The 26,346-nt window shown below is 37.2% G+C and overlaps 4 protein-coding genes across 5 annotated transcripts; 2 read left to right on the forward strand and 2 right to left on the reverse strand.

Moving 5' to 3' along the window:
- The first annotated feature begins 48 nt into the window (after positions 1 to 48).
- On the forward strand, positions 49 to 5,281 carry LOC111344840 (cilia- and flagella-associated protein 107). Its single transcript, XM_022952104.2, has 4 exons — positions 49 to 238; positions 1,241 to 1,351; positions 1,982 to 2,162; positions 3,874 to 5,281. The coding sequence occupies exons 1-4, from the start codon at positions 134 to 136 to the stop codon at positions 4,182 to 4,184; spliced, it is 708 nt and encodes a 235-aa protein (XP_022807839.1). The 5' UTR covers positions 49 to 133; the 3' UTR covers positions 4,185 to 5,281.
- On the reverse strand, positions 4,988 to 9,534 carry LOC111344839 (mitochondrial coenzyme A diphosphatase NUDT8). The gene is made up of 4 exons (XM_022952103.2): positions 8,878 to 9,534; positions 7,815 to 7,947; positions 6,881 to 6,961; positions 4,988 to 5,960 (listed from the first exon to the last, which is right to left on the reverse strand). The coding sequence occupies exons 1-4, from the start codon at positions 9,240 to 9,242 to the stop codon at positions 5,742 to 5,744; spliced, it is 798 nt and encodes a 265-aa protein (XP_022807838.2). The 5' UTR covers positions 9,243 to 9,534; the 3' UTR covers positions 4,988 to 5,741.
- A 27-nt stretch (positions 9,535 to 9,561) lies between these two features.
- LOC111344845 (glutathione S-transferase kappa 1) lies at positions 9,562 to 17,051 on the forward strand. 2 transcript variants are annotated; one of them, XM_022952110.2, is made up of 9 exons: positions 9,562 to 9,666; positions 11,714 to 11,795; positions 12,733 to 12,833; positions 13,524 to 13,551; positions 14,117 to 14,217; positions 15,164 to 15,199; positions 15,771 to 15,887; positions 16,204 to 16,297; positions 16,644 to 17,051. In XM_022952110.2, the coding sequence occupies exons 1-9, from the start codon at positions 9,595 to 9,597 to the stop codon at positions 16,688 to 16,690; spliced, it is 678 nt and encodes a 225-aa protein (XP_022807845.1). In that variant the 5' UTR covers positions 9,562 to 9,594; the 3' UTR covers positions 16,691 to 17,051. The 2 variants fall into 2 exon arrangements, with proteins under 2 accessions (XP_022807845.1, XP_022807846.1); XM_022952111.2 differs by lacking the exon at positions 15,164 to 15,199.
- Positions 17,026 to 25,941, reverse strand: LOC111344844 (uncharacterized). The gene is made up of 5 exons (XM_022952109.2): positions 25,624 to 25,941; positions 25,400 to 25,467; positions 21,683 to 21,911; positions 20,205 to 20,996; positions 17,026 to 19,617 (listed from the first exon to the last, which is right to left on the reverse strand). The coding sequence occupies exons 1-5, from the start codon at positions 25,658 to 25,660 to the stop codon at positions 17,738 to 17,740; spliced, it is 3,006 nt and encodes a 1,001-aa protein (XP_022807844.2). The 5' UTR covers positions 25,661 to 25,941; the 3' UTR covers positions 17,026 to 17,737.
- Positions 25,942 to 26,346: the final 405 nt, after the last annotated feature.

Here is a 26,346-nt window from a genome sequence, read left to right on the forward strand (position 1 = left end):
CAAAATTAGGCAAAATGGTCAGCGGTGATGTAAACTAGCAACAGTGCGTCCATGACGACACATTTTCATTGAAACGAAACAAATACTTCTTATTCCACTTCTAATTACTTTTTCCAAAACTTCGAGAACAAGAATGGAAGAACACGCGGATGCGAAATGGAATTTACCGGAATGGAAAATAGAGCAGAAGTACAACACAGATGTACTGATCGGGAATTGGAACGAAGAACGACGAGTGGTAGGTAGTACTTCATACCTTTTAGCAGGATCGAGCATGCCATCATGCGCATGTTGAAATAATTTCTCGGCACAATAGAACCCAACAAGCTGTGAATAATTAGCTGCGTAATATCAGCTTGTTAAGTTACCCTCTTCCTTTTTTTTTTTTTTTCAATGCTTAATCAGCTACATCTGAAAGAATTCTCGCAACTAATTTCCGATACAAACTATAAAAAGTCACACGCAATTATTTGCAATTTAATTTTAATGCCCATTGTTGAAATAATTTTAATTCAAACGATTGAATTGTGTATTTGTTTAAACAGCTGTAGCAATGATAATCGAAACATCTCCTTTGGAGAAGAGCCAGAATCGAAGATTAAAAATATGAGTAACTATCATATCACCCGATTAAACATACCTTTTTCAGATGTGTCTTACTTACCTATTGTTCCCCAAACATCTGGGAAATATTTTAATACTGAATTCCTGATACGCTGGTACGCTTGCAGTCGCTCAGATGGAGGAAACAAATCCACCGAATAAACGAGAGTTTTAAATCAAGAATGAAGTAGATTATTTAGTTTATAACCTCGTTAAATTGAAGAGCAGTTTTGGTAATTATTTCTAAGTTCTGTACATGAATTTTTTTCTGTTTGCTTTTAAAATAAATATTTTTTCTCTGAAAACAGCAGGTAGGATGCATATTGCATATTTCTCATTCTAACAGGCTTCCAGTACAGATATTTCTAAATTTTACTCTTCATTTCTTTTGTCATCAATAGGGGCACTTCATTCTCCGGTAGTTTTAAAAACAATTAGTTACAAATGCATCCCCACAAAATTGTTCAGTTCCCAACTGACCGAATTTTTGAAAGACAGAAAAAAAGAACCAGTTAGATGAATACAGTTTTCTTGGTGGGGCCTTTAGAAGTGCCAAGTTTCTCTTCCAAGAACACAAAACTTAATTAAAATTCAATTTCTCATTTATAATATTGTTGTGATTTTTTTTTTTTTTCAGTTTGAGCGTGGTGACTCCCACTTTGGCAGTACTCACAGAGTAGACTTCAAAAATTATGGAAAATTCCTACCAGATGTCACAACCAGAAGAAAAGCTCTTCAGCAACATAATGTAAGTTATTTAAAATTCAAATTACAATTAAGTCAGTTTCTATCAACATTGCAGTCAAACTTTCATCTTTTTTTGGTGCACTGTCTAAGAACACACAGTGCCCTTAAAAACAGTTGTCAGTGATGGACTGGAAATTCTAGCCCTGGCTCTGGTTGTTACAAGGTTGAATTGAACCACTCAAAAGATAATTAACAGCATGATAAGTTGCCAAACTTATTCTTTCACTCCCAGGATCTGTTACCTTTTTCTCCTAACTACAGGTGTCCATAAGTTTCTTTTTTGGCTGTTAGTTAGAATTTTTAACCTAATTTAAGACAAGGTCCACAATCATTTTGAGAATAGGTTTTTTTTTTTAATTCCTACTGACTCCCTGTTAGCCAGTCTATCAAATTTGTCCCCTTAATTTGGGTAAAAAAAAAATTGCAGAAGGAAGAAAAGCAGGCGGGTATACACATAGAAAAAAAACACCACCACCCCACCCTCCTTAACTCAAGGTCTGGATTCACCATTGCATATCCACCCTTTGTACAATTAAAGCCTCATAAAAAAAAGAAAGAAAATAGCTCAGATATTAGCAGTGTACTCTTGTAAAAATAATTTTTATTTTTCAATGTTGATTGATTTTTTCAGGGGCTAGGAAAAGAGTTCATTTTTTCCCACCATCAAAAAGCGTATGTGGGCAACAGAATATCCTGGTATGACCAACAGTTTAACAAGCGCGAGATTACAGAGTCAAGGCTACCCCCGCTGAGGAGCTGGGATAGGCAAAAATTGGCCTGGGCACCAGAAAAATCTGATTACCCTACCCAAGGTTTGTTATAAGACATAATTTGAATATATCAACTAAGTTGAGATGGTAAATTGGCCACCGTTTCAGTTATAAAAGCTGATGTTTCAAGCATTAGACCTTCGTTGGAGCAAATAGAGAAATTGTGGGTTGTGCGTGCTTTTAAAGGCAGAAAGTGGAGCTACGGGATTGGTGGGAACATGGCAGCGAGAAAAACACGAATAAATTAGTGGAATGAAAAGCGTTCATTGATACCTGGGGGATTTAGACTGCCGGTTTGAAAGATGAGCTTTTGTTCAAGAGTTTTGTGGCTTTCCGTGCTACCTAAGTGTAAGGAAAGACTGCAGATTGCCATATGTTGCTTAGAATTATTGTTATAAGACAGTTAACCCTCCACTCCCAAAGAGGAATTTCTCTTTTATGAACACATTGTTTAGAAGTAGAGGGATAGTAAAATAAGGAAAAAGTCAATAAAGGAATATCCTTTGATTTAACACTAAATCATCAGAGCATGGGTAAATTATAAAAAATACATCATGGACCATGCAAATAATTTTCATTTTACGTTTTGAACTAAGGAGGTTAAAATTGCTGTAGTGATTTCAAAACAGCCAAATGGTACTCACTCCTCCCCTTCCAGCTTGCCACTGGTTGTATTTCAATTATTTTTCAAAAAATTACTGGTTATCAAAATTGGAAATTTAAAATTGTCTCATTTTGGTTCATCCTCGGTGTAAAAACCTAACGAGGTTTTGTTTGTTTCATGAGGTATTGCTTTGCTGTACGCTATTGTTTTTAATGTTTAGTTGTCTTTGTTTTGTCACTTGTGAGCTTCACAGGTTTTTACACCAAGGATGAGCCCTCATTTTTGCATTTAATTTTAAAACTGCATTCCTGTTTATATAAACCTTTACACAACTAATATCAGGGCCCATATTCTCCATACTGTCCTCTAACATTTGCTAACTTAAAGGTGCAAATGCAGCCCCAAACAGTTTCTTTAGAAACTATCAGCCAATGTAATAGAGCTTTAAATGCTTTGAGATAACTTTGGATGTCTTGTAGATTTGCTGGATGGATTAAATTCTCTGGGGCTATACTTGATCTTTAAACCATGACAGCTAGGTTCAGTGAAAGAACAAATATAGCATAGGGAGGTGTAAATTAAAGCAGGTATTATAGATTTGAAGCTTCTTTGATGACTTAGGTGTTTACTTTCTGCAAAAAGCTATCCCTTAGTTATTAGGGACTTTAAGCAATCAGGATGGCAACGCCGATTAAAAAATGAGTTTCTACTTTAAGTTAAAATTTCAAAAATGGCTGTGTTTACTGTCTCATAAGGCGCCAGACCTCAAACTCAACATAATGCATAAAAGTAGTGTTGAGTTCCAAATGTAAATTAAAATAATTTGCTGCTGCGGTTTGGCATCGTAGACGATGCAAATTTTGGTGATTTCACGTTGTTGTTTTGCAAAGGACGGCTAAGAAATGTACAAAATTTTAAAACGCAAGTGCTGGGCTATTGTTGTGCCAATTAGATCTATTGTTTTCCTCATTCTCGTTGCCTTAGCCGTCATGGTTTGCTTAAAGTCTCTATTGTGTGCCCACCTTCCTGCATCTATCACTATTCCAGTGTCACCCTTGTTTCCACATTCAAATCAAACAGACCTCACCAGGTTACATCAAGTGCACTTGTATTAAAAAATGATTTTGTTCCTCTTCAACAAATACCTAGGACCTCCTACAAACTACGGGCTTCTGCAGAAACTTCAACAGAAGTGGAAGGATGAGGCAGCTTTGGAAAAACTTGGAACAAATGTGTCCACTTACACTGTGTCATTCACCCAAAATCCAAAGGAATCATTTTCATTTCAACACTATGCAAGACCCAAGAGTCTCTCATGTCACTTCCATCCACACAATGTCAACAAAGATCTCCATTTACGGGGAAAACAGCTTAGCGCTGCTCCAGAATTTCCTCCATCTCTTGCCATTCCACATAATGTCCCTCCCAACTTTCCACAGTCAACAATACTGGCAGTTTAAAATAATTTCATTTAAAAAAAAAAACATGGAATTTTATGTATATATATATATATGACGTGTCACTTAACTGTGATAGCTCTTAGCTTTGGCAACAACCGCTCTCAACACTAATTTATTCATGTGCTTAATTATGATGTAAATAAATAAGCGTGAAAATACACTGTTTGGATTGTCTCATTGAAAGTCACTCACAGACCCTTTGCCGGTTGGCTTAAAGAGTTGCTTGACATGATGGCTGTAGCAAAGAGAGTTCACTCATTGTCTTACATCTGCTGATGTAGAAATGGTTACTACTAAATAATACAGTAACCAACTTACAGTGATTGATATGAACAAAACTGTGAGGTTATAATTGGTAATTAGGGATACACAAACAAAACGCATAAAAGACTGGAAATAAGTCAGCAATTAAAATTCCATCTTGACTTTGCCACAGAAATGATACTGTTAGGAAAATGTCTAGCATTGTCAGAACTCGTAAATCCTCTTTACAAATCATTACCACAACAATTTAAGTAATGACTGTTATGCAGACTTGAAATTAGAAATACTATGCAGTTGCAGACTCTCTTCTTTAGAAATGTGAGATTTTTTAATTACTGTTATAACATAACCAAAGTAAAGCGCGCGCTCTGATTGGTCAATTTATGTAATGACTGTTATGCAGACTTGAAATTAGAAATACTATGCAGTTGCCGACTCTCTTCTTTAGAAATGTGAGATTTTTTAATTACTGTTATAACATAACCAAAGTAAAGCGCGCGCTCTGATTGGTCAATTTATGTAATGACTGTTATATAGACTTGAAATTAGAAATACTATGCAGTTGCACTCTCTTCTTTAGATTAAAGAAATGTGAGATTTTTTAATTACTGTTATAACTACATTTTAACATTTTTCTGTAATTCTGCACGATAGTCAACTTATTGCGCTTGTTGTTTGAGTCATTTTGTGAAAACCAGCCATGTATTTATCTTAGACACACCTACCATTAGCAGTAGTTTTTGTAAAAGGTCACTTGATGATTTGTACAATTTATGAAACAAAAATGTTTGGTAATATATTTTAAAAATAAAAAAGCACCTTTCACAAAGAAAGTATTGGCAGTGTTGAGTTCTCTTTTGATTACCATTTCTTTCTGTTTTGTTTTTGTATTCTATTTAATTTATAAAATAAGCTTACGACCTTACAGTGTGTATATAAGGCTTTCTTCAATCACTTTCCTTCTTTCCAGACTCCTTCATGCTTGCTGTATATTTAACAATTATTCCACGAGAGCGCGTTGGATATGAGATGATAGATAGCCAACGAGGCGCGTAGCGCCGAGTTGGCTATAATCATCTCATATCCAACAAGCACGAGTGGAATAATTGTTTTATTAAAAACGCCCCCAAGGAATTATTATTTTGTAAGAAGAAACCGGATTTTTTAGCTCCCTTTTGATTTTTAGCTGATGCGTACGCCTACCATATTTGTAGATTATGGTATATTGGCTCATATACCATAATGGCTAAGCCAATAAATAGTCTTGAATCGCATTATCCAATGATCCAGTTTTTAATAAAATGGTTTATTTACTGGCCTGAAAAACTGTTCTTGAAAGCTCTCTGGAACAGTGATAAGTAGCACTTGTTCAAGCACTATAGCAGTGAGACCCCAAATCTTGTGAGGTCCGTTAAGAAACAATGGATAGACAGCTTGAGATGTAAACTTGGTATACCCATGATTTTGTGGACTACAGAGGTGTGCCAGAGAAAGAGTGAAGACAGATTCCACCTTAAAACAGGAAAAATTATTATAAATTAGCCTTTGGTTCTTGAGAACTCATTTCAATTTTTTTTCTCCTTTCTGGTCTCTCCACATTTCCCTGGAATTACCTAATAACTAAGTTGAGAGAGTTTGATGTTGTAACATCTCATTTGTTGAAGAAATTTAACCTTCTACTCCCTAACATCAGCATGCATATTCTCCACACTGTTCTCTATACATTTGCTTAGATGTTGACAAGGAGAATTTGTTTATAACAATCAAGAGCTTCTCTAGAAGGTGCGCATATCATGTCCTTTCTTCTTTTTAACATCACAAGTGATTCAAGGGTGATATTGTAAGGTGAAATTAGATGCTAGTCACTCTTAGTAGTTAGAGCGCTCACCCTTTCACTCACAAGATCTAATTGTTAATTCTCCTCTCTTAAGTTGCTTCACATTGCCATAAATATTAATTCTGAGAATTTGGTGTTGGATCAATTAAGATTATAACTTCTACTTTAGTTGATAAGTTTGAGTTATAATTCTCATTACCTGTTTGCTGGACAAAGTAAGGATATGGTAGGGAGAAGTTACATGCAAATCACCTCTGGGAGTTAAAAGGTTCTTAGTAATACCTTTTTCTATTCTGTCTGATCACTTGTGCTTAGTAAGGATAACATGCTTTTCTGGGAGAAAGCGTTAGGATGGATCACCTAAAGTACCGGTAAAGCCAAAAACATTTTTGATGGAACAATTCAACCTCTCCACTTTTCATATGGTTAATTATCCAATCCACAATAGATAGTATGAAATGGAATAAAAAAAGGTAGCTCTTATCAGATGGTAAAAATATTTTACCCCATTCAATAAATTGAGATTGAATTTTGTGAATGATTAAAAAAAAATGTTTACAAAAATATTTTTATTCTTAGATCATTGATTTCTTACCTCCTCTGGATTCAATTTAAGTGAATTCAAATCAATTTCTCCAAGAAAGCCAATGACGGGAGTGACAGCTGTTTTACCAACCTATGATAAAGTTTTACTATGATAAGATTTTTGTGTTTTACAGCACTACAATTGGGTATATTTAACACTGCTGTCATCTCGCAACGGGCTCCTTGTTCCTGCCAGCAACTTTCACTTATAGCAAAACAACTAATAAATATATGTGTGGCATCCTAGTTGAGTCTAACCCTTTTGCTTCCAAGATGTCAATTAGTAATTCGATCTCCTTTAGTTGTCTGTCATACAATTTGCATGAAGTTAGTTTAGAGAATTTGGTATTGGATCAATAGATGATCCCCTAATTAATATTTTTCTCAATTCTCATCACTTGTCTGCTTAATATCATATTGATATTGTAAGGAGAAATTCTGTCTTGGTCACTCATGAGAGTTCAAGGGTTACCTCTTGAAACTATTATTATTATAATAATTAGTAATATATCTGCCCTAAACAAGGTGACACACCAAGGAGTATGTCTGGTTGGAAAAAGATAAGGGGAAAGTCTGTGTACAAGCTAATAGAGTGTCCCATCAGGCCAGTTCTTTAAACTTCAGTTTTCATCACATGAAGCAACTAGGAGTATTAATTTTCTACTCCCCCCTGGATGGCACACCATTCCATTGTAGGGTTACCCCCCAGCATAAAATTAGCTGATATCCACTTAAACACCAGGGGAAAGAGAGGCACTGTGAGAGTAAAGTGTCTTGCCCAAGATCACAACACAATGTCCCCTGCCAGGGCTCAAACCCTGACTGGTTAATCTGGAGTCGAGTGTTCTAATCATGAGGCCACCACTCCTTGCGATCTGGTTGGACCACAGATATGAAATTTACCATTGCAGTTTACAACTAAATAATCACATCACTGTAGATACCCGATCTGGAAATGCTGGCATCTGAGCCCAGACTTGAACATGACTTCTCTCCAGTCCCAATTCCTCTTCCATTTCCCTCACGGCTGTGTCTACCATACTATTGTCTTCAGGATCTCTTTTACCACCTGGAAAACTACAAAATTATCGAAGTATCAAAAGAGTTCATTAAATCACAGAATCATACCTGAGCTGTGCCATGAATCAAGAAAACAGTTAACCTTAAGTTGATTTAAATGAACTGATACTTAATATCAGATTTCTTACTAAGCTGAAATTACTAAACTTGGTTGAACAGCCTTGCTTCAAAATACATAATGAAACACTAAGACACATATAAAAAAGGAAAAAATTAAGGAAAATAAAAGGAATTTAGCAGAGGCAGTTCTACAAGGAGGTGCAGCAGGTGAGAAAAACCAGAGAACCTGTACAAAAACAAGAACTAACCGCAAACACATATACAGGGGTTACATTAAGGACCAGGCACTGGGCAAATTGACCGGTTGTGAGGACGGTTTTGCCTACCTGATTTGACAGTCTGGAGGAAAGTTTATCTTATAAAGGAGTTCAGTTCAAAGAGTTTTGCCCGCCTGTGAAAACCAGTTGCCCTCCTGCAGAAAACATTAATGAAGCCCCTGCATATACATGAAAGGGTGACTCTATGTCAGAGAATCTAATGCAGGCCACAGTAGAGGGAGAGTCTATCCCTTCAGCACTAACCAATCATTATCATTTACTAATTAATAAAATGAAATAAAATTAACCCCTTAACCCCTCAGAGGTGATTAACTTATAAATTCTCCCGATCAAAACCACACAATATCCAGCAAACAGGCAATGAGAATACTCAGATTAATCAGGTTAAAGTACATACATACATACATATACTTTATTTATGCTCGAAATGTGGAGCGAATATATTCAAGAATATATTAGCCTGGATCTAACATTAAATACTCATAACTGATTTAAAAGGAAATATGTGACAGCTAGAGGGGAGAATTAACAATCAGATCTTGTGAGTTGAAAGGTTAAGGGACACGACCTCGAGAGATTAGCAACTGACCTTACTTCTCCTCTGTGACTGTTCAACTGACTTGAACGAAGGGTAAAAAGTAAAGAGGGTATAGAGTTCACCAGACAGAAAGGAACAAATACAGCAGCCTCCTCTGAACACCTTGCCACCAAAGATTTAGGAATTCTCATTCTTCCAAGCTGCCTAACAAGGCGGTCTTTATTCTCCTCTGAGAAAGCATCACTAAAATTTGAACACGTTCCTTTCGGACTGGAAGTGCTAATTGTTCCTGAATTGTGACTTCTTGCAAAGACGGGCGCTCTGCTGCAACGAAGAATACTCGACGAGGATCCGGAGGAGTTTAGGTAGCGTCTTGAAAATCGTAGTTTACGAATAATTCTTGAACCTTGCGTCATTGTGGAGTTTTTTCCCTTCTCGACCAAAGGTAGGTTTTCGACGTAGAAACATGAAACTATTCAACGAACTGCCAGGTGATAACTGAATTACGAAAATCTCTCTATGACGAAGCACCCTATGCTAGCCTCAAAACAGAAAAATTTTTCTGCTCGAAGGTTATACCTTAAAAATTCATTTTTTTTCTATACACGTTTGTCAACTAGAGATAAGCATCCATCGTAGACTATTTTATGTCTATCGTACAAGTTTCGCCGCCATTTTGACCTTCTTTGATCAAATGGTCATGTAAGTCAAATGAATATTCTCCTTTTGTGAAAACGCCGCTGCGCACTGTAGAGCCTTCAGTTCAACATGGCGGTTGCAAAGAGGACGGTGGAGTTGTTTTATGATGTCATTTCACCATATTCGTGGATCGCATTTGAGGTAGGTCACCTGATTTCGGCGAGTTTTTATTTTTAAGACTGCACTCGCATCTCAAGGTTTTTTTTTTTCTCAACTTTTTACAGCCTCGACTAAATTCTTTTCATGAGTGTTCTTAGCAAAGTTACGTATATTTGAGGCTCATTAGACGCGTGCAAGTATCCATAAGAATGTGCTTCATCTCCGGTAATGTTATATAAGTGTTTGATACTCTGATTTCTTAATCTTACGCAAATGTGAAACTTAAAAGTTGAGATTATCTTTGAGGGTACTAGGGTGGGGATATGCAAAGATAAAAAACTATATATATATATATATATATATATATATATATATAACTAACTGCAGACAGTACTGTTTCGGCCTTCTGGGCCTCATCAGTGCAGTGCTAATGCTAGGATGGGGGAGAACCGAGACGGTCACCCCAAACGACCCAACCTTTGTGGTATCGTCTAAGCCATGCCAGAGTGCTCAAACTAGAGTAAACCAGCGAGCATGCGCAATTGCAACAGCAATGACTCATCCTAGATAGAGTGCTCAATTTGGACATGAAAGCAAAGCTTTGTATGCCAAAGAGCTATATCTAACTGCAGACAGTACTGTTTCGGCCTTCTGGGCCTCATCAGTGCAGTGCTAATGCTAGGATGGGGGAGAACCGAGACGGTCACCCCAAACGACCCAACCTTTGTGGTATCGTCTAAGCCATGCCAGAGTGCTCAAACTAGAGTAAACCAGCGAGCATGCGCAATTGCAACGGCAATGACTCATCCTAGATAGAGTGCTCAATTTGGACATGAAAGCAAAGCTTTGTATGCCAAAGAGCTATATCTATATATATATATATATCAGTAGGGGTGGGGTTGGGGAGATGATTGGAGAATACCCCAGTAGAGCTTTCTCTCTCTCTTAGTGACATCATGTGTCAATTTAAATTAAGCTTATAAAATCTGGAATTAATAAATATTAGGAATTAGTCAATTTTTAACTCTGGTTCAATTGCATTTGTTTTGTTCTGATTGGCTCACTAAACTCTGGTTATCTGCTCATATTCAGAGTCGCAATGCATTGTGTCATGTTGGAAGCTGAAAATTTTTGACAGAAAATATTCAAAACTATTAAACACCAGATTGGTTATTGCCATTCTGTGCTATGCACCTCATTGGGTGTTTGCTTTGGAACTTTGGAATAACTTACCTGAGGATATTAAATCTCCAAATTCAATTAATGATTTTAAACACATACTTAAAACATTTCTTTTTATTCGAGCTAATGAGTCATGATGTTTATGAATCGATAAATAGTTCCTATCTATCGTGTACATTTATCTATTGTGTAGTTAGTACCTAATATAATTTTAATGTCAATTTCTTGTGATTATTCTACTTTCTAGCCTTATCAAATTTTTGTAAACACCACCTTTGAATCTTGTAGTAAAGGCACTATATAAATGGATTATTATTATTATTATTTAAGGATTTTATCTTAATTATTTTCTTTGTAAATATTTTTTAGATTAGAGTGAATTATTGTTATCATAGTGTGTATCCTCTAATTTTTCTTACATTTTTCTTAGGCATTGTAACACATTTTTTTTCAATTTTCAAGCAGTTTATGAAACATTTTTGTTACAATTTTTTGTCATTATGGTGAATAAAGGATTATTTATTGTTATTATTATTAATCTTTGTCGGAAATGTTTCTTCTGACAATATATTCACGACTCACTTTCAATTGAATAAACTGAACAATTTTATTCCGACTTCTAAGTTTTTACAACTCTCTCCCCATGTGCTTTTTTCTCTTATCCCATAATGTTTTTTCTTTTGTTCCCAGCCTCTGCGGCTATCCTAGCTAGGGATGCCTGACTAATCTTACAATTAAGCACAAACAAACAAATCAATATGGCTTAAACTTAACATAATCTCAGCAATTATTGTATCCAACCCTCATAAATGAAATAATTGTCAAACGGGGCCAGAAACATGACAGGTATAGAAAAAGAACTCCTTGCAATATGATGAACACAACTTTTTTATCCACTTATTCACAGGTCCTTTGTCGCTATAGACCCAAATGGAATTTAGACTTGCAATTCCGTCCTTTTTTACTGGGAGGAATAATGGCAGGCTCAGGTACAAGATAAATGAGGTTCTGTCAATTTGTTAATAAATTTATTGTTTACATTAAGAGATGGTTATATAGTTGGGTATGCAAATTTGTCGTACAGCACTATTTTTTGGCACAATCCATTGATTCACATAGCATTTGTGATACTAATTTACCTTAAATGAGTGTTACTATAATCATACATAATTATCATTTTTGCTTTTGCTCTTTGTACAATGCAAGTATTTGAATTTTAATCAAGTTTTCCTGTTATTTATGGTGTAATTGTGAAACAAGTAGCTTATTATGACATTCTCTGCCTTTGAAAAAATTGAATCATGTATAATTATTTAAAGTTGATATTGTAGGAAGTGGTTGCCAATTCTTTTGAGCTGGTGGCTCATGTTAAAAACAATCAACTCCAGATGGAATTGGAAGTTGGAATGTTGATTTTTTAGAGGGAGAAAAACTAGAGGAGCCAATTGAAAGTAAAACTCGCGGAGCAGGGATGAGAACCAACAACAAACTCAACCCATGTGTGACATCAGGTCCAGTAGTCGAACCCAGGCCACAGTGGTGAGAAGCAAGCTCTCTCACCACTGTGCCATCCCTGCTCCCTGCTATCACTTAACCATGAAGGGTGTTAATGTGACTCCTCTTAACCCTCTACACTCTAACATCAGTATGCATATTCTCCATACTGTTCTTTATACATTTCCCAAGGTGCTGAGAAGGAGAATTTGTTTAATAATCAAGAGCTTCTTGAGCTGATGATTGTTTCCTTTATTCTCCTGACCTTAATGTGTGATTCAGGGGTGATATTGTAAGGAGAAATTAGATGCTGGTCACTCTTAGGGACTGTCATAGCCAAATCCCAGGCAACACTCTAGCTTTTCTCAATCACATTTAATTTATGCATGATGATTTTCCTATCATCCTTTTTTTATATTTCTTTACATCAAGGTAACAGACCTCCAGCAATGGTTCCCGCCAAAGGTGTCTACATGATGAAAGATATTCAAAGACTGCGGGAGTTTTATGGAATCCCCATCACTCCACCCTCTGTGAGTGTCAATTAAATGTATCTTTTAGACGAGTTGGTATAGAACCAGAAATCCACTGTCCTTGATGATAAGAAAAGAAGCATCTTTTGCCAAATTTTTTTAATATCTCCTATTGGCCATCATTTGATACCTTTGACACTAATCAAAGCTATGAGGTGAGCCCAAACCCTCTAGCCACTTCACATTTCCCTGAAAATTAGCAACAAGAATTTGGTGTTAGATCAAGAAGTTAACTTCAACCTGATAAGCTTGTCTGAGTATTCTCATTACCCATTTATTTGATGATATATGGACTAGATGCTTAGAAGTTATATGTAAATCACTTGGAGAGTGAAAGGATTAATTGTGTTTGACAAAGAACATGTTCATAATGCAGTCAAAATCGACATTTTTGGATTATGTATTCATGGACACTAATTTGGCCCCCCCAAAGAATTATTCAGGGGCAAATGACATCATTTCCATCGACCGTGTGCTTTGTTTTTAGTGGGAGTTGAGTTTCATGTTTTGCCTCTCATGTTGATGTGCTTGCTTGTCCCAAATGGTCATGCAAACGCATCTCCCTAATTTCTGATTATTACTAGTTTAATAAAAGAATAGTTGTTGTGTTTGGGAAGGTTTGATTTCTCAATCTAAGTTGTAATTCAACTCTGAAAGTATTTGTATTCGTTTTAATCATGATTTCTTTAGGATCCTGCCAATGTGATGTTTACCAAAGGTAACAGTTTTTTTCTTTCATGAATATTCAGATAAAGAATATTATCGGTATGTAATTTTATTATGAATTAAATTATGCCTAATACAAGCAGCTTTTTCAAATATCTTATATCCCATACATGTTAGTTAAATGGGTTTAACTGATCGAATGAAAATCAGAAACAGAGAACTGAAAAAGTGAATTTTCCTTAAAAGAACTCAAGTAGTCTCTAACTTGTAATTCCAATGTACTAAATTTGAAGAATACAAATTTAAACCATGTCTAACAACAGCTTTAAAACTTGTTTAAGCCTTGGTGTGATTGGGATAGAACTACAAATTAAAAGAAAAAGACAAGTTAATACATAATATGATCAAATATCTTAAAAAGAATTCGGTTTGAGTTTTGAATAATTTTTTCTTCTCAATTAATTTTGATTTCAACTTTGTTTTGAGATCCTTTCAAAATATACGGCACAATAACAAGCTGCAGATCATTTAAGAATATCTTGTAAATATATTAAAAAATTATAAAAGTGTGGTGAAAAAAAAGCTTTCATTCCGGCTGATTTTTTTATGGTCAACAGGTTCTCTACCCACTATGCGACTCTTAACAGCAGCCTGCAAATACCATCCAGAGAAACTTGAAGAACTTAGTCGTGAGTTCTGGATGAGAGCCTGGTCCAGGGTGTGTTGATAAGTATTAGATTAAACCACCAGTTATTTAAAAACTATGAAAATTTGTTCTTTAGCAGATGACAGTTTTGTTTTGCTAAGTTGAAAATAAAATGTCATAAATGAAAAACGTTGAACTGTCAACAAACTGATAGACTCCCTGTACCTTAATTGTTTCTGTCAGAAATAATACATTTTACAGTTGTGTGCTTGGTTGCTAAGCCTTTGAACAGGAGTGAGGCTAAGGGTGACCTCATTATGATACAAATGTAGCTGCTTTTTAAGTGTAAATTACTTTGTCATCATGCTAAGTAGATACAGGTCTCTATCACAAAATGTCACCTTCAACCTTGCTCCAAATCAAAGGCTTGGCAACTATGTACACGACTATAAAATGGTGTATTTTCCTCTGCAGAATAATTTTGGGTTCTTTTTTTACATTCTATACATTTTGAGTATGTCAACTATTCAATATGTGCAACCTAAAGCATTTTTTTTTTTTTTTTTTTACATATAGAACTAAGTGTTCCACCCCTCATCAAAAAAAAAGGTGTCTCACAACACCTGCTTTCCTAACAATGGTCACCTCTCTACAACCACCTCCGTCTTTCTCAGGAGTCAGGAGGCGGCATGGCTGAGTGGTTAGGGTGCTCAACTTGAAATCCAGTGTCCCAGGTTCAAGTCATAACCCTGCCACTTACTGGATTTGTTCTCGCTTACCCCAAGTTCAACTCCTTGGCTGTGCTCTGTAAATAGCTCACTAGTCTGCCTCCTGCTAGTGGGAATTTTTAAGCACTTAGTTAGTCTACATTGTGGCTGAAAAGCCCCTAAGGGGGAGCTTCAATTTATGTATTCATTTTTAGTTTTGTTTTAATTTCTCAAGTCACAAATGTGCCATTGAGGGTAAGTTCCATTGTATAATTTTTAAAAATATATATATATATATGTCTGTGTTTTAGGATGAAGACATTGTAGAACCTCAAAGTTTTCAGGAGGTAAATGTTGTCTGCATATTTCTATGGTAACCATTTTCACAACAATCATGAAATTATGATGGCACTTCATCATAGCTAACTCTTCAAAGACTGGAAATAAATAATTTGCGTGGCAACTAAAGGAACTTTTTCTCTCAAATTTCAGATTATATATACATCTTTGATATTTAAGCTTTGGGTGAATCATATTTTATCAATTTGTGCTTTAGATGGCTTAGCTGTTAGAGTTGTTCACTGAGATTTTAAGAGAGGACTATACATGTATTGAATCTTGGATGAACCTGACATAACATAAACACCTTGATGAAGGCCTACAATTGTAACATCAGCTTTAGAAACTCTTTAGAGAGGCCAATCAACATTTAACTTAGTTAATAAAACCAAATTATCTTGTAATACTTCCCCACCGACCCCCCCCCCCCCACTGATGCAGCACCACTCTTTCTTTGGATACTTTCCCCCTTTATTCATGAGCAATAAGTCAGACTTGTTTCCTCTGTTATGACTGCAGCAGTTTGCACTTAACAGAAGGTAGAGGGTAGCCAACTGACTATTGATGTGGTTTTGTTAGGTGTGTACAAAAGTTGGATTAAGTGCAGATGATACTCAGGCTCTCATTAGTAAGACTAAAGACCAGGAAATCAAGGATACATTGAAGGAAACCACACAAAAGGCTCTTGATTTGGGGGTAAGTGCATGGATATTTTGGTGGAATTAGGTGGTTATGTCTACCCCCCCCCCCCCTCACTCATGAACTGGTGCAAAGTGCACTGAAAGAGAAAAAGGAACTAAATGATTTTGCTTTGCTCCAACATAGTACCACAGTTTCTTTAAAACTTACCCTTATATTCATTTCCAGAGTTGTTAGTTGACTAACTTCTTGGCACGCGCTTGAGATTAATTAAGACTTAATACAGAATTGTTGAACTGTGTTATCCTAGATTTGTCAGGAACAATTGTACTGAAATCAAGACAATACACGAGGCTAATAATTTCAATTTCAGGCTTTCGGAGCGCCTCTCATTGTTGCCCATGTCAATGGTGAGCCTCACACGTTTTTTGGCTCGGACAGATTTCTCCTGCTCGCCCATTTGCTTGGTAAGTGCACATTGTAACCAAAGAACCTCTCAACGCTACTTTTATGCGCTATGTGGAGTCTGAGGTCTGGCGCCCTACGAGACGGTAAACACATGCAGCCATTTTCGAAATTCTAACTAAAATTAGAAACTCATTTTTTTATCGATGTCTTCTGTTGCGTTGCCGTCCTGACTGCTTAAAGCCCCTATTTTCCTTCTTCCAAGGGCCCTTTCGATCGGGGCCTGGGGCAAGCTTAGCTACATAAGTTCATTTTTACAAGTTCTTTGAATGTTGAACTTTTTAACCGGCCAGACCCTCTCTTTGTATTTTAAGCTTTTTTTTTTTTATTTTTTTTTTACTTTTTTAGGTGTGGAATGGCAAGGACCGCTGAGGTCTCAAAACTCTAAACTTTAATATTAGTCTAAATCTGTAACTGAATTCGCTGATCGATCTTGAATATTAAAAAGATCAAAGAAGTCGGGCTGAAATAGAACCGTTTTCAAGTTTGCTGGCAAACAACCACAAGCATAAAGTTTCTCAATGCAGCGTACACTGCCGTACATTTCTTATAGAGGCTACACTGAGAATTCGGTGCTTGATCAAATGATAATACCCAAGGCTTGTAACTGTAGCGATATTTTAAGGAGAAATTCTGTCTTGGTCATTTGTGGTAGTAAAAAGGTTAAATAAGCATTACGGTTGTTGTAAAACAAGCTGCAAGCCCAAAATAAAACACTTTATATGTAAAATAAATTGAAGTGAAAGATGTGTTTAATCACAGTGTGGTGATCTGTTTTATATTTTACATTTACAACACACGTTTTTCTCGCTTTCTCGTGTTTTACGCGCAGTACTTATCTAGCAGACTACACGTTCACATGTTACCCCCGGGTTCAAGCCATTTACTGCAGTACGTATCTATGTAGCTTTTTTTTTGTTATTATTATTATTTTTTTTTATTATTACAAACACACTCTGAAACAGGGTCAAGGTAGACGTGTAAAATCGGTCGAAAGCCGGGAAACGTTTTTTGGGTTCTGTCCTGGTGTACCGGTTCACAAGGGAATTACCATTGATCTTTCTTTGTTTAGGAGTTATTGGTTAGCTATTGTGTATTGTTTGGTCTTTTGTATTGGCTCTTGTGAACCGGTACACGAGGACAGAACCGTTTTTTGTATTTTTTCAAATTGGCTCTCGGGTTGTCTGTATTTCTACCTCAAATTTGCAGTCAAACTTCAGCGACCGTGTTCGTCGCAGCTTCGAATTTCATTACCGTGAAAGAAACCGATGTGCAGTGAATCTCAGAGATCGTTTCTTGACTGGACATACCTATAATGATTCAAATAACGTCTTATATACAGTAGGTATGATTTCTCAGAAAGGGGCATATTTGTGAGGACCACAGAAAAGAGGTCCCTTATATCAAGGGGCTCAGGAAGGAGAGGACGGCGCATGCAGAGGTCAGTATTTATGATAAGAGGGTTTTATCACCAGGCGCGGTGATTTGTATCCAGTTGGAATGGGCGATATACTGTTTGGTCGTGAACGAGTGTTGATTTGAGATGAAGAAGTCTGCTCCCAATCTTCAGGTATATCAGGAATTTTTCTTCGACTTGCCCTCTCGCCAATCGGTGGGGATCTGCTTTCCATGTCCTCGATACAAATGGACTTCATGCGCCTTCGCTCCGGGGTAGCGGTATTCGGGGAATCCCCCTTAAAATTATTTGTAGATCGAACAAAACTGCCATTTCTTCGCACAGTCGCAGGCCTTTCTTCGGCAGTTTCAGGGTTTTTTCGTCCTGTGGCCACTTCTTTTTTTTTCTTTTTTTTATCCTGAGTTCCATCGTGAACAGCGGGCGTTTTTTGCGTCTTCGCTTTTACGACAATGATATCTGAACTTGAATCTTGCGTATTACCCTGTGCTTCTTCATCCGATGAAGGCTCAGGATTTTCAATTTTTCTTTTCTTTTCCTCCTTTTCTTTCCTTTTTTTCTTTTTCTTTGCTTTGGTTTCGCTCTCTTGTGATGCAACAAACTTACTTTTATGTTCTTCAGATAAACTTATCACAGTCAATCCGGCCTCTGTGTCCGGAATGAATTTCGCGGTTTTTTCTTCGGATGAATCATCTGAATCAGCCACTTTTATCTTTACTTCCTTCTCTGCCTTCTCTTTCTTCTTCATTTTTTTCTTCTTGTTGCCCGTTGCTGCTGTATTTTTATCCTCAATGACGTCCTCAATTGTTAGTTCATTCGCCTTCGTTCTGCTTCCCTCAGGGAGGCTTTCCCCAAATCTAGCGGGCTCTGCTGCAGATTTCCTCCGCTCGCCGTTTATGGACGTAGTTGATCTTACACGGAATTTTGTCACGCTACCCTCAGAATCCTCTTTCGCCCCTGTTATCGCGGCAACGGAAACAGAGTTTCTCTTCTTTGTCGTGGTGGTAACTGATAGTACACTCCCCTTTATTTTGTTCTTGCCAGAACTCTCCGAATTTCTAACACCAATGTCTTCCGCACGAGGCGAATGTCTAGGACTTGCCAAAGTTGACGCAGTAGTGGTCTTTTTCCCTTTAGAGTTGGTATCCTTCAGGGTACCAGGTCTTCTTTCTTTGTCGGACGAAGCTAGAGAAGGTTTTCTACTTTTTTCTTCAACAAGGTGCTCTATTCTAGACGTGTTTGGACTCTTGGCCCCACGCGCGGAATTTTTTCGAATCCCCTCGTCTTCGACAACGGAAGTAATGGACGACCTCCTGATAATTTTCTCACCGTTTGAGGGCGACAAAAATTTGTTCACCTTCTTCTGCTTCTCTTGTTTTTTGTCCTTAGCGGGCAGGAAAACCGTATCTTCACCGGCGTCCAAGCTTAACTCAGAAGAGGCAATGGAGCCGTCCCTTTGATTGTGAACATCAATTGGATTAACGGATAACTTTGCATTTCCTTTATCAGGTGTGAGCGATTTCGAAGCTATGCCCGGCTTCCTGTTTAAACCTGGATAACTATTTCCAGTTGTCTTTTCGTCCTCGATGAAAGCTGGATTTGTGTAACCTGGCGAACAAGGCGGGCAAGAATTAGATGGACAAATGAATTGCTCATCATCGCTGTTCAAAATGTCACTCAGGGTGTCATTGTCTAAATTCGACATGCTTGCGCTACCAATACTCCGCCTGTCCTCAATATCACAGCCTTCATCGTCCAGTATGAGTCTTGGAGGAGTCCGCTGATAGTGTAACTCAGTTGGTTCGTACGCCGGTTTAAGGGACCTCACGGGGTAGCCTGGGGGCCACTGCTTCTTGGCCTCGACATTGCTTCGAGGCAAGCTCAGAGAGGATGATGCGCTCCCATTGGCTGTATGAAAAAAAATATCGAAAGGCTTTAGCAGACAAATAGCCTTTACGACAATATAGAACAATTTTTGATTGAGATAGGAAGTAATCTGAGATAACATTAGCTTTGCTTCACGACGCTCTATGACAAACCCTGAACCTATTGGCAAAGGGATCTTCCATTAGAGAAATAGGTTGGTACCAGCCTCATTCCCAGGGCCTCTTTTCTTACTTGGGCGGGAAAAGGCGCTGGGAACGAGATTGAGGTTGGAGCATGCGTATCGCGTTATCTTTTCGGGCGGGTTTTAGCGAGTATGGCTTAGTGGCAAAAACAAGGTAAGATAGCAATACGTTAGCAGTCTCAGTATTCAACCAGGAAAGGGCACGGTCACCTATGATAGCTGTGCCTGCTTTGTGACTAATAATACTGCAATGAAAGTTCACGAGGTAAGTATTTCGCGAAAAATTTTAATCTGAACCTCAGTATTACTTATCTTCGAACTTTTCTAGACTTATAGATTTGTAATTTACGTCCTCACTGCCAAGAATGAATCATGCCAAGAAAATTTGCCTGTGTGAACAGAGCTTTCCATTTTTATAATTACCTACCTGTGACACGATCGTTTTCCTCCATGGCCTCTTCAATTTTCAATTGCTTTAGTTGCTGGTCTGTTTTGTGATCCAGACGGTCACTGTTGATCGGAGTAAACTTCTTTCTTGACAAAAGCCAGGATTGTTTTATAAACTGCCATAAAACACACAAAGCAACGAGTCCCAATATAGAAGCACCCGCATAGATCATAGGCTTCAAGTCCGTCTCAATGGGCGGGACGCCATCTGTCGGAGGGAGGGGTAGCGGTAAAGGCCTGGGCGCTTCGTGCAAACTATATGAGTCACCATACATGGCGGACAACATAAAGGTTGAAAAAATGGTTCTTCCATTCCATAACGGAATGATAACAGAGTTATTAACTTGTAGCTGTCTTAGAAATTTAAGAGATGATTCAAGAGCAGTTTTGTTTCTTTCGTAGATGGTGATATTGGCAGTCAAACTGTCGCAGTCCTCTTCGATTGCGTAATAGCGGTTCGTGTTGTGATAGTTAAATTGCTTCTCGTTTTTCTTCTTCTTACTTCCCTTCATCCGACCTCCCACAGCTAGGCGCCTTTCGCGATGATGTGCCCTGATGCTTGCCACGTCTACCCCGCAGTATGGCCGCTGACCAGAGGCGCAGCTCATGTTGGTCACTGTGATCTGACTTAGTGGAATGCTGGTCAGGCTAGAAATTCTCGTTTGTAGTGAGTTAGTCAAGTTGTCCTGGAAACTTTTGAACATTTCACACTCTAGCACAAAGACCAGCAGCAACGTGAAGTTCCAGGTTGGTTGTGCTAGAACTAGCGGAGCTGCAAATTGACAAAAGAAAAAAAATAAAAAAAAAAAGAGAACGAATTTTCGCTCCGGACTCAAATCAAAGAGTCTCAAAGTATCCGTCCGTCTGGTGTAAGGAAGAATCAATTGTTGAAAAAATGCTGAGCTTGAAAGAAAAAAAAGGCAACAAAAGACTCCCGCACCACTCCTTTGCACTAAATTTGGTAAACCTCAAGTAGTCTAAAGGTCGGTGGTACGTTTTCACCGCTCTCTCGAATCCTGTTAGATTTCATTTCTCCCCGAGAAGGACCTTTCAGGTGAGCAGCTTGCTAATTAAACTTACAAAATCTGTTGTTTACAACTGTTGCGATTTTCTTTAAGTTGCCTGTCTAAAGTCTTTTCAGATTTGGTGATGAAACTACAAGTTTCGTTCCTGTGGGTGTTGGTCAAATTGAGTCGAAACGCTAGTATATTATCCGAACTCGCATTTTTTTACTGCTGCTCAGTCAGCTCCAACATTTTGTTCTTCAGTGTTTTGTTTTTTTGCAATAATTCAAGAACTCCGAGAAAAAAAGCCAATTACAAAACTTTTCTCCATTTCGGCAAAGTCAGCCAGTGTTACCCAAACAGGTTTCTACATTTTTTAAACAACCTCTGCTTTATTAGAAACTTCTTTATAAAAAAAAACATAACAAAACAAAAGAAAACTTTTTCTCCCTACCTACTACAGATGAAGTTGAAATGTTGGGACACTTGTCACAGCAATAGGTCGTATTTGGAGGACAAACACAGCAAGTCCATTTAGACGCAATTTCATTTGATGCCCCAGTCAGGTTTACAAAAGCCTGCTGGTCTAGAGTATCGCAGACTGAGCTGTTGCTGGTCTGACATTGGCAGACGTTATTCTTCACCAGACACGGGTTGATTGAGATCGAACCGTTACAAGAAACCTATGGAAATATTGATCAACTATTAAATGCTTGAAACTCGGTTGTCACTGTTTTTTGTTAAGTTCTTCACACTTCTTTTCCTTAAGTATTCTGTAGATTGTTTAAACAAACCTTTTTATTAAAAAAAAGCTTGCATTTACGAAACGATGCACTTGACTTACTTGACTGAGAAATTTTTATGGCACTTAAATTTTTATGGCTACTGCCTCCTATGGAGGCAAAAGCCATAGCGTTGGTCTGTTGAGTGAGCGAGTGGCTGAATGCAACTATAGAATACGAACGACCTCTTCGCCCTCTACGAAGTCTGTTGAGTTGTACCCGATATTACTCGCTCTTTGCTTTTGTCTGTTGCGGAACATATTCGGGCGTTCAGTGCTTGGTGACAGTTCCTTTGGATTGCTTCAAATGTTACTCGGAAATAGCACGTAATTAAACTGTTTCTTAGTACTACTTGTTGTGTCGGAGTACTTCAGAAGATGGTAAACATCTGACAACCATTTCAGGATGGCGTGTGAAAAAGCTGAGTTTTACCTTACAGAAATGTCATGTGAGGTGTGATCGGCGCATCATGGAAACAACAGTAAAATTTTCTCTTTGAAGAGAGAGCAAATCACTGTGTGAATCAGCGAATTATACCCATTAGATTTTTCAGTTCTTGCCGTGACAACACCAAAGGGGATAAACATCTCAAAATAATTTTACGGCGGCGTCACCGGCACGAAATTGAAGAAAGACTTCCCTTGTAGAATATCTAAATAGGTTTGATCTGCACATCGTGAAAACTATGAAGAAAATTGTTATTTATTCGAAGCGAGAGCATTCTACCATTTCAATCAGCGAAATATCGTACAACGATGAGTGGCTTATTGCGTGAAACAAAAATCTCACAAAAATTGAATTGATAACTGATTATCAAAATTAAAATCACAATTGCAAGAAGCCTAGTTTAATCATTATAAGAGCCTAGAGAATAGACTACAGAGGAACGGTTAGGTTCATAAGCTAGCCCCTATAAGTTATTAATATTACTATTTCTATTGTTATTATTATTATTATTGTTATTATTTATCACAATTGTTAATATGATTATTTATTACCACTAAATTATTGGTTGAGTGTGAATTAGTCTCTATATTCTGGAATCATATTTCTCTCGTGGAACAGGGTACTCATAACTATATGTGGGATGCGTCAGCCTAAACTGGCAATTTTTTATATACACCATGTCGCTCCATGCTAAGGAAACCAGAACGCGTTCCGGATGAGTGGAACATTCGGCCCGACTACAGACTTATTGGAGTAATTTAGCGATTGCGATAAAAGCTTCCCTCCGGAGGAATGAATTTTAATTTTAAGAAAGTTAACAACTGAAAATTTGTTTCTTCGGAATTAAAACCAATATAACTTTGTTTTGCGAACCAGCATCAATTTGCTGCTTTCTTCTTTCAGTTTACTCTACATTTTATAATTTGACCGCTTAGTGTTGAAAATTTCAGCGTAATAGGACGCGAGAAGCGGGCACACGCAGTCTGACAAGGGCACAAAAAAATTCTGCGATTAAAACTTTTCTTTATTTCCAACCAAACAACGATGTGCAGTTTTTAAGAACTCTGAATCACTCAAAATTCAAGTTTTCTTCGATTATTTTTTGTTTTCTCTATTTATCGGAGACACTTTTCCGTGTTTTCATAAAGATTCCTCGAACAGGAGAAAACTTGTTAAAAATTCAACACATACAAAGAACATCTAGCCTCGGGCTAAAATGTTCTTAACATAACTGTTAATTCAATTAATTATATATGACTCGTAAGAGAAAGCTAAATCAGCTGAAACTTCCACCTAGATAAAATATTAAATATCTGCTTTTCGATGGAAAAGTGGGTGTTATTGTATTCAGAGCGCGTACGTTTGAGTCCTTAAAAATACGTCAAAAGGTGTTTGCTTCCCATTGGTTGCCGAATTAAGAGAGAAACATTAAATGCAGCCCATGCAAACTTTGAAACTTCCAAATGCGCTTTTTCAATCAAGTTAAAAAGGATTACCATGCTGTACGTTCAGAGTATGGAAATTGAAATTAATAATGACCTTTACAAATTTTTCTGTTAACAAAGGGGTTTGATCGATTTATTTAAGCAAGAAAAATCGTTTGCATTATTTTTTACTATTTGAACACCAACATTTGATAATTTCAGCTTTTTCGCTGGTAGTCGTCTCGTTGAAGTTACTGACCTAACCGCAAATAAACGCACATTAAAATTTACCCGAAGTCTAAAAACTCCAAACGGTTTTCTGAATTGATAATGTCAGCTGCCTTATCAATGCGTGTATTTTGTTCTTTTAAATCAATTTTTAGAAGGCTTTTACGTTTCCTCTTCTGAATTGTGACCAAATTTTTTGTGCACTGATTATAATTGTCTATAATCTTGTTCAATTTTCCAAGCTTAAGTTTAGCATGTATAATCTATTTTCACAAGTCTCTGGATCTAAGACTATTCTGAATATATCCAGTAACTTGACAACGCTGTGATTACAATTCAGTTGAAACAATAATGATAATGTACTGTGTACCCAAAGGTGAAACCTCATTACAATTCAGTATTCGATACAAATCAACGCATAAAAGTTAAATTTTTTTGACATCGCATTTTCCGCTCGCTTGACGCACATCGCTTCGTTATAAATATCAAGCTGTTTCAAGAAGTGAAAAAGGGATCTAAAATTCTCTTTCCATGTTTAAATTTAATTGCAGTCGACTTTAAATAGGAAATACGTTCCACAATAATTAGGTTACATCTGTCTCAGCAACACAACAAAAGGGAAAACATTACAACCACAGCCGCCGTGAACCATCTATTAAAAGCTAGGAATATAATGTGCTTTTACGTAATTTTCCGTTCGCCAATAAAGCTTTTCGACAAGTTGTTTGTGCTGGCAATAAGACCTTGCGCTTGAAATGGCGCTTTTAATTTGATGAAAGATTTTTTCTCCGCTAACGTAAGCAAAAGTTATGATCGGGAGATTTAAAAGCACATCGAAAATTTGAACACACCGAGTGCTGTCGCTTCACGAACTACTGTGCGCAAATTCTATATATAGAGAGCTGGCTTTCACGTGGCAAAGCGGTAGGCACATTTGCTTATGCAAAACACATTTTACCCTAGGGTGCTGGAAGAACTCCATAAACATGTTTTGTTTGTTCACCGATATGGTTCAAACGACAAATATATTTAAAATATAAGTCCTTTAATTCCTGAGGGTTCGTTCTGGTTTTAAATGGTTTACGAATGAAAATCTGAATGAGAGCAAAGCATTGCTTTTTCCACATTTTTAGTCTCCTTGTTCCCTGAATATTTGTTTTTTCGCGATAGCTGGATTACCTTCTTAATTCGCCAATTCTACAGCCTGATTTGCGGATTTAAAAAATCATGTTGTTTAAATACCACAATCGAGTGAGAAGTTATCCATGTGAAGTTTTGAGAAAAGAGTACCTGAGGGCAGGAATGAAATATTCCTGAATCCAACGCTGCACAACCCAAAAACACCATGACCACTACACCTAAACAAATGAAAGAGAAAATTAAATTGATAGGTCAGTTGAAGAGACTGAAACTCACTCGATAAATAGCTGTTTCTTAAATTTTATGAACTCGATTTTTCAAGTGAAAAAAAGAATAATAATGAAGGAAAAAATTGATTTGAGTACAGCTTTTACCATTTCGAAGAAGAAAATTATTATAGCGAGACATCATTCCGTGGGCAGCTCTTGAATAGCAAGTGCTTCGTTTTTTACATCAGTTGGACGCCATTGGAAAATGTTGTCGCCCTTAATTTCCTTTTTTGCCAGACGGTGTTATCGCAGACTTGGAAATTCAACAAGCCTACGGTAAATGAGGTATTCTGGGTTACTTGTAAACGAAATTAAAATGCCCAAACCCTTGTCAATTCATTGGTTCTTCGTTTCAACGAATTATTTGATTGGCTAAAAGGAACGGATTTTCATTGGCTAATGGATTTTCTTTTGACTGAAGAGGGCGCATCTGAAAGATGCTGTCCACTTCAAAACATTCTCGTGTCAGTTATTCCCAGCTGCGTAAACATTGTTTGGTTCACTTTCTCTTCTTTCTTATCACTCGGTTACCGACGTGAAACTGCTAACGTCATACGGAGAAGGAAGGCACTGAATGTAATCTGAAAATCTCTGCCGCTAATTGCCTGCTTTCTTTCGTTCTTTTGGTTTGTCGATAATATTGTCACAGGGCTTTTGTGAACTGTCACTTGTCATTCATCGCTGTTATTGTTTAGTCTCTACGTTCTAGACAAATTGCTTCGTTATCCAGTTTTATTCATAAGTAAACAGTCAAAATAAGGTCCCTCCTCTTAAATTTTAAAGACTTGACGTAAATTGAAAACAACTGAAATGTTTTATGTTTGGGAA

This window comes from Stylophora pistillata, chromosome 8 (assembly GCF_964205215.1).
Source record: "Stylophora pistillata chromosome 8, jaStyPist1.2, whole genome shotgun sequence".
NCBI classification, from domain to species: domain Eukaryota; kingdom Metazoa; phylum Cnidaria; class Anthozoa; order Scleractinia; family Pocilloporidae; genus Stylophora; species Stylophora pistillata.

Coding starts and splice junctions, on each gene's coding strand:
- LOC111344845 (XM_022952110.2), top strand. CDS start 9,595: ATGGCGGTTGCAAAGAGGACGGTGGAGTTGTTTTATGATGTCATTTCA. Junction 9,667..11,713: donor ATTCGTGGATCGCATTTGAG/GTAGGTCACCTG, acceptor ACTTATTCACAG/GTCCTTTGTCGCTATAGACC. Junction 12,834..13,523: donor TCCCCATCACTCCACCCTCT/GTGAGTGTCAAT, acceptor TGATTTCTTTAG/GATCCTGCCAATGTGATGTT.
- LOC111344844 (XM_022952109.2), bottom strand. CDS start 25,660: ATGATGTCTCGCTATAATAATTTTCTTCTTCGAAATG. Junction 25,468..25,623: donor TAATTTTCTTCTTCGAAATG/GTAAAAGCTGTA, acceptor TCATTTGTTTAG/GTGTAGTGGTCATGGTGTTT. Junction 20,997..21,682: donor TTCAACTTCATCTGTAGTAG/GTAGGGAGAAAA, acceptor GTCAATTTGCAG/CTCCGCTAGTTCTAGCACAA.
- LOC111344840 (XM_022952104.2), top strand. CDS start 134: ATGGAAGAACACGCGGATGCGAAATGGAATTTACCGGAATGGAAAATA. Junction 239..1,240: donor GGAACGAAGAACGACGAGTG/GTAGGTAGTACT, acceptor TTTTTTTTTCAG/TTTGAGCGTGGTGACTCCCA. Junction 2,163..3,873: donor ATCTGATTACCCTACCCAAG/GTTTGTTATAAG, acceptor ACAAATACCTAG/GACCTCCTACAAACTACGGG.
- LOC111344839 (XM_022952103.2), bottom strand. CDS start 9,242: ATGACGCAAGGTTCAAGAATTATTCGTAAACTACGATTTTCAAGACGC. Junction 7,948..8,877: donor AGTCACAGAGGAGAAGTAAG/GTCAGTTGCTAA, acceptor ATAATTTTGTAG/TTTTCCAGGTGGTAAAAGAG. Junction 6,962..7,814: donor TGCCAGCATTTCCAGATCGG/GTATCTACAGTG, acceptor ACTTTATCATAG/GTTGGTAAAACAGCTGTCAC.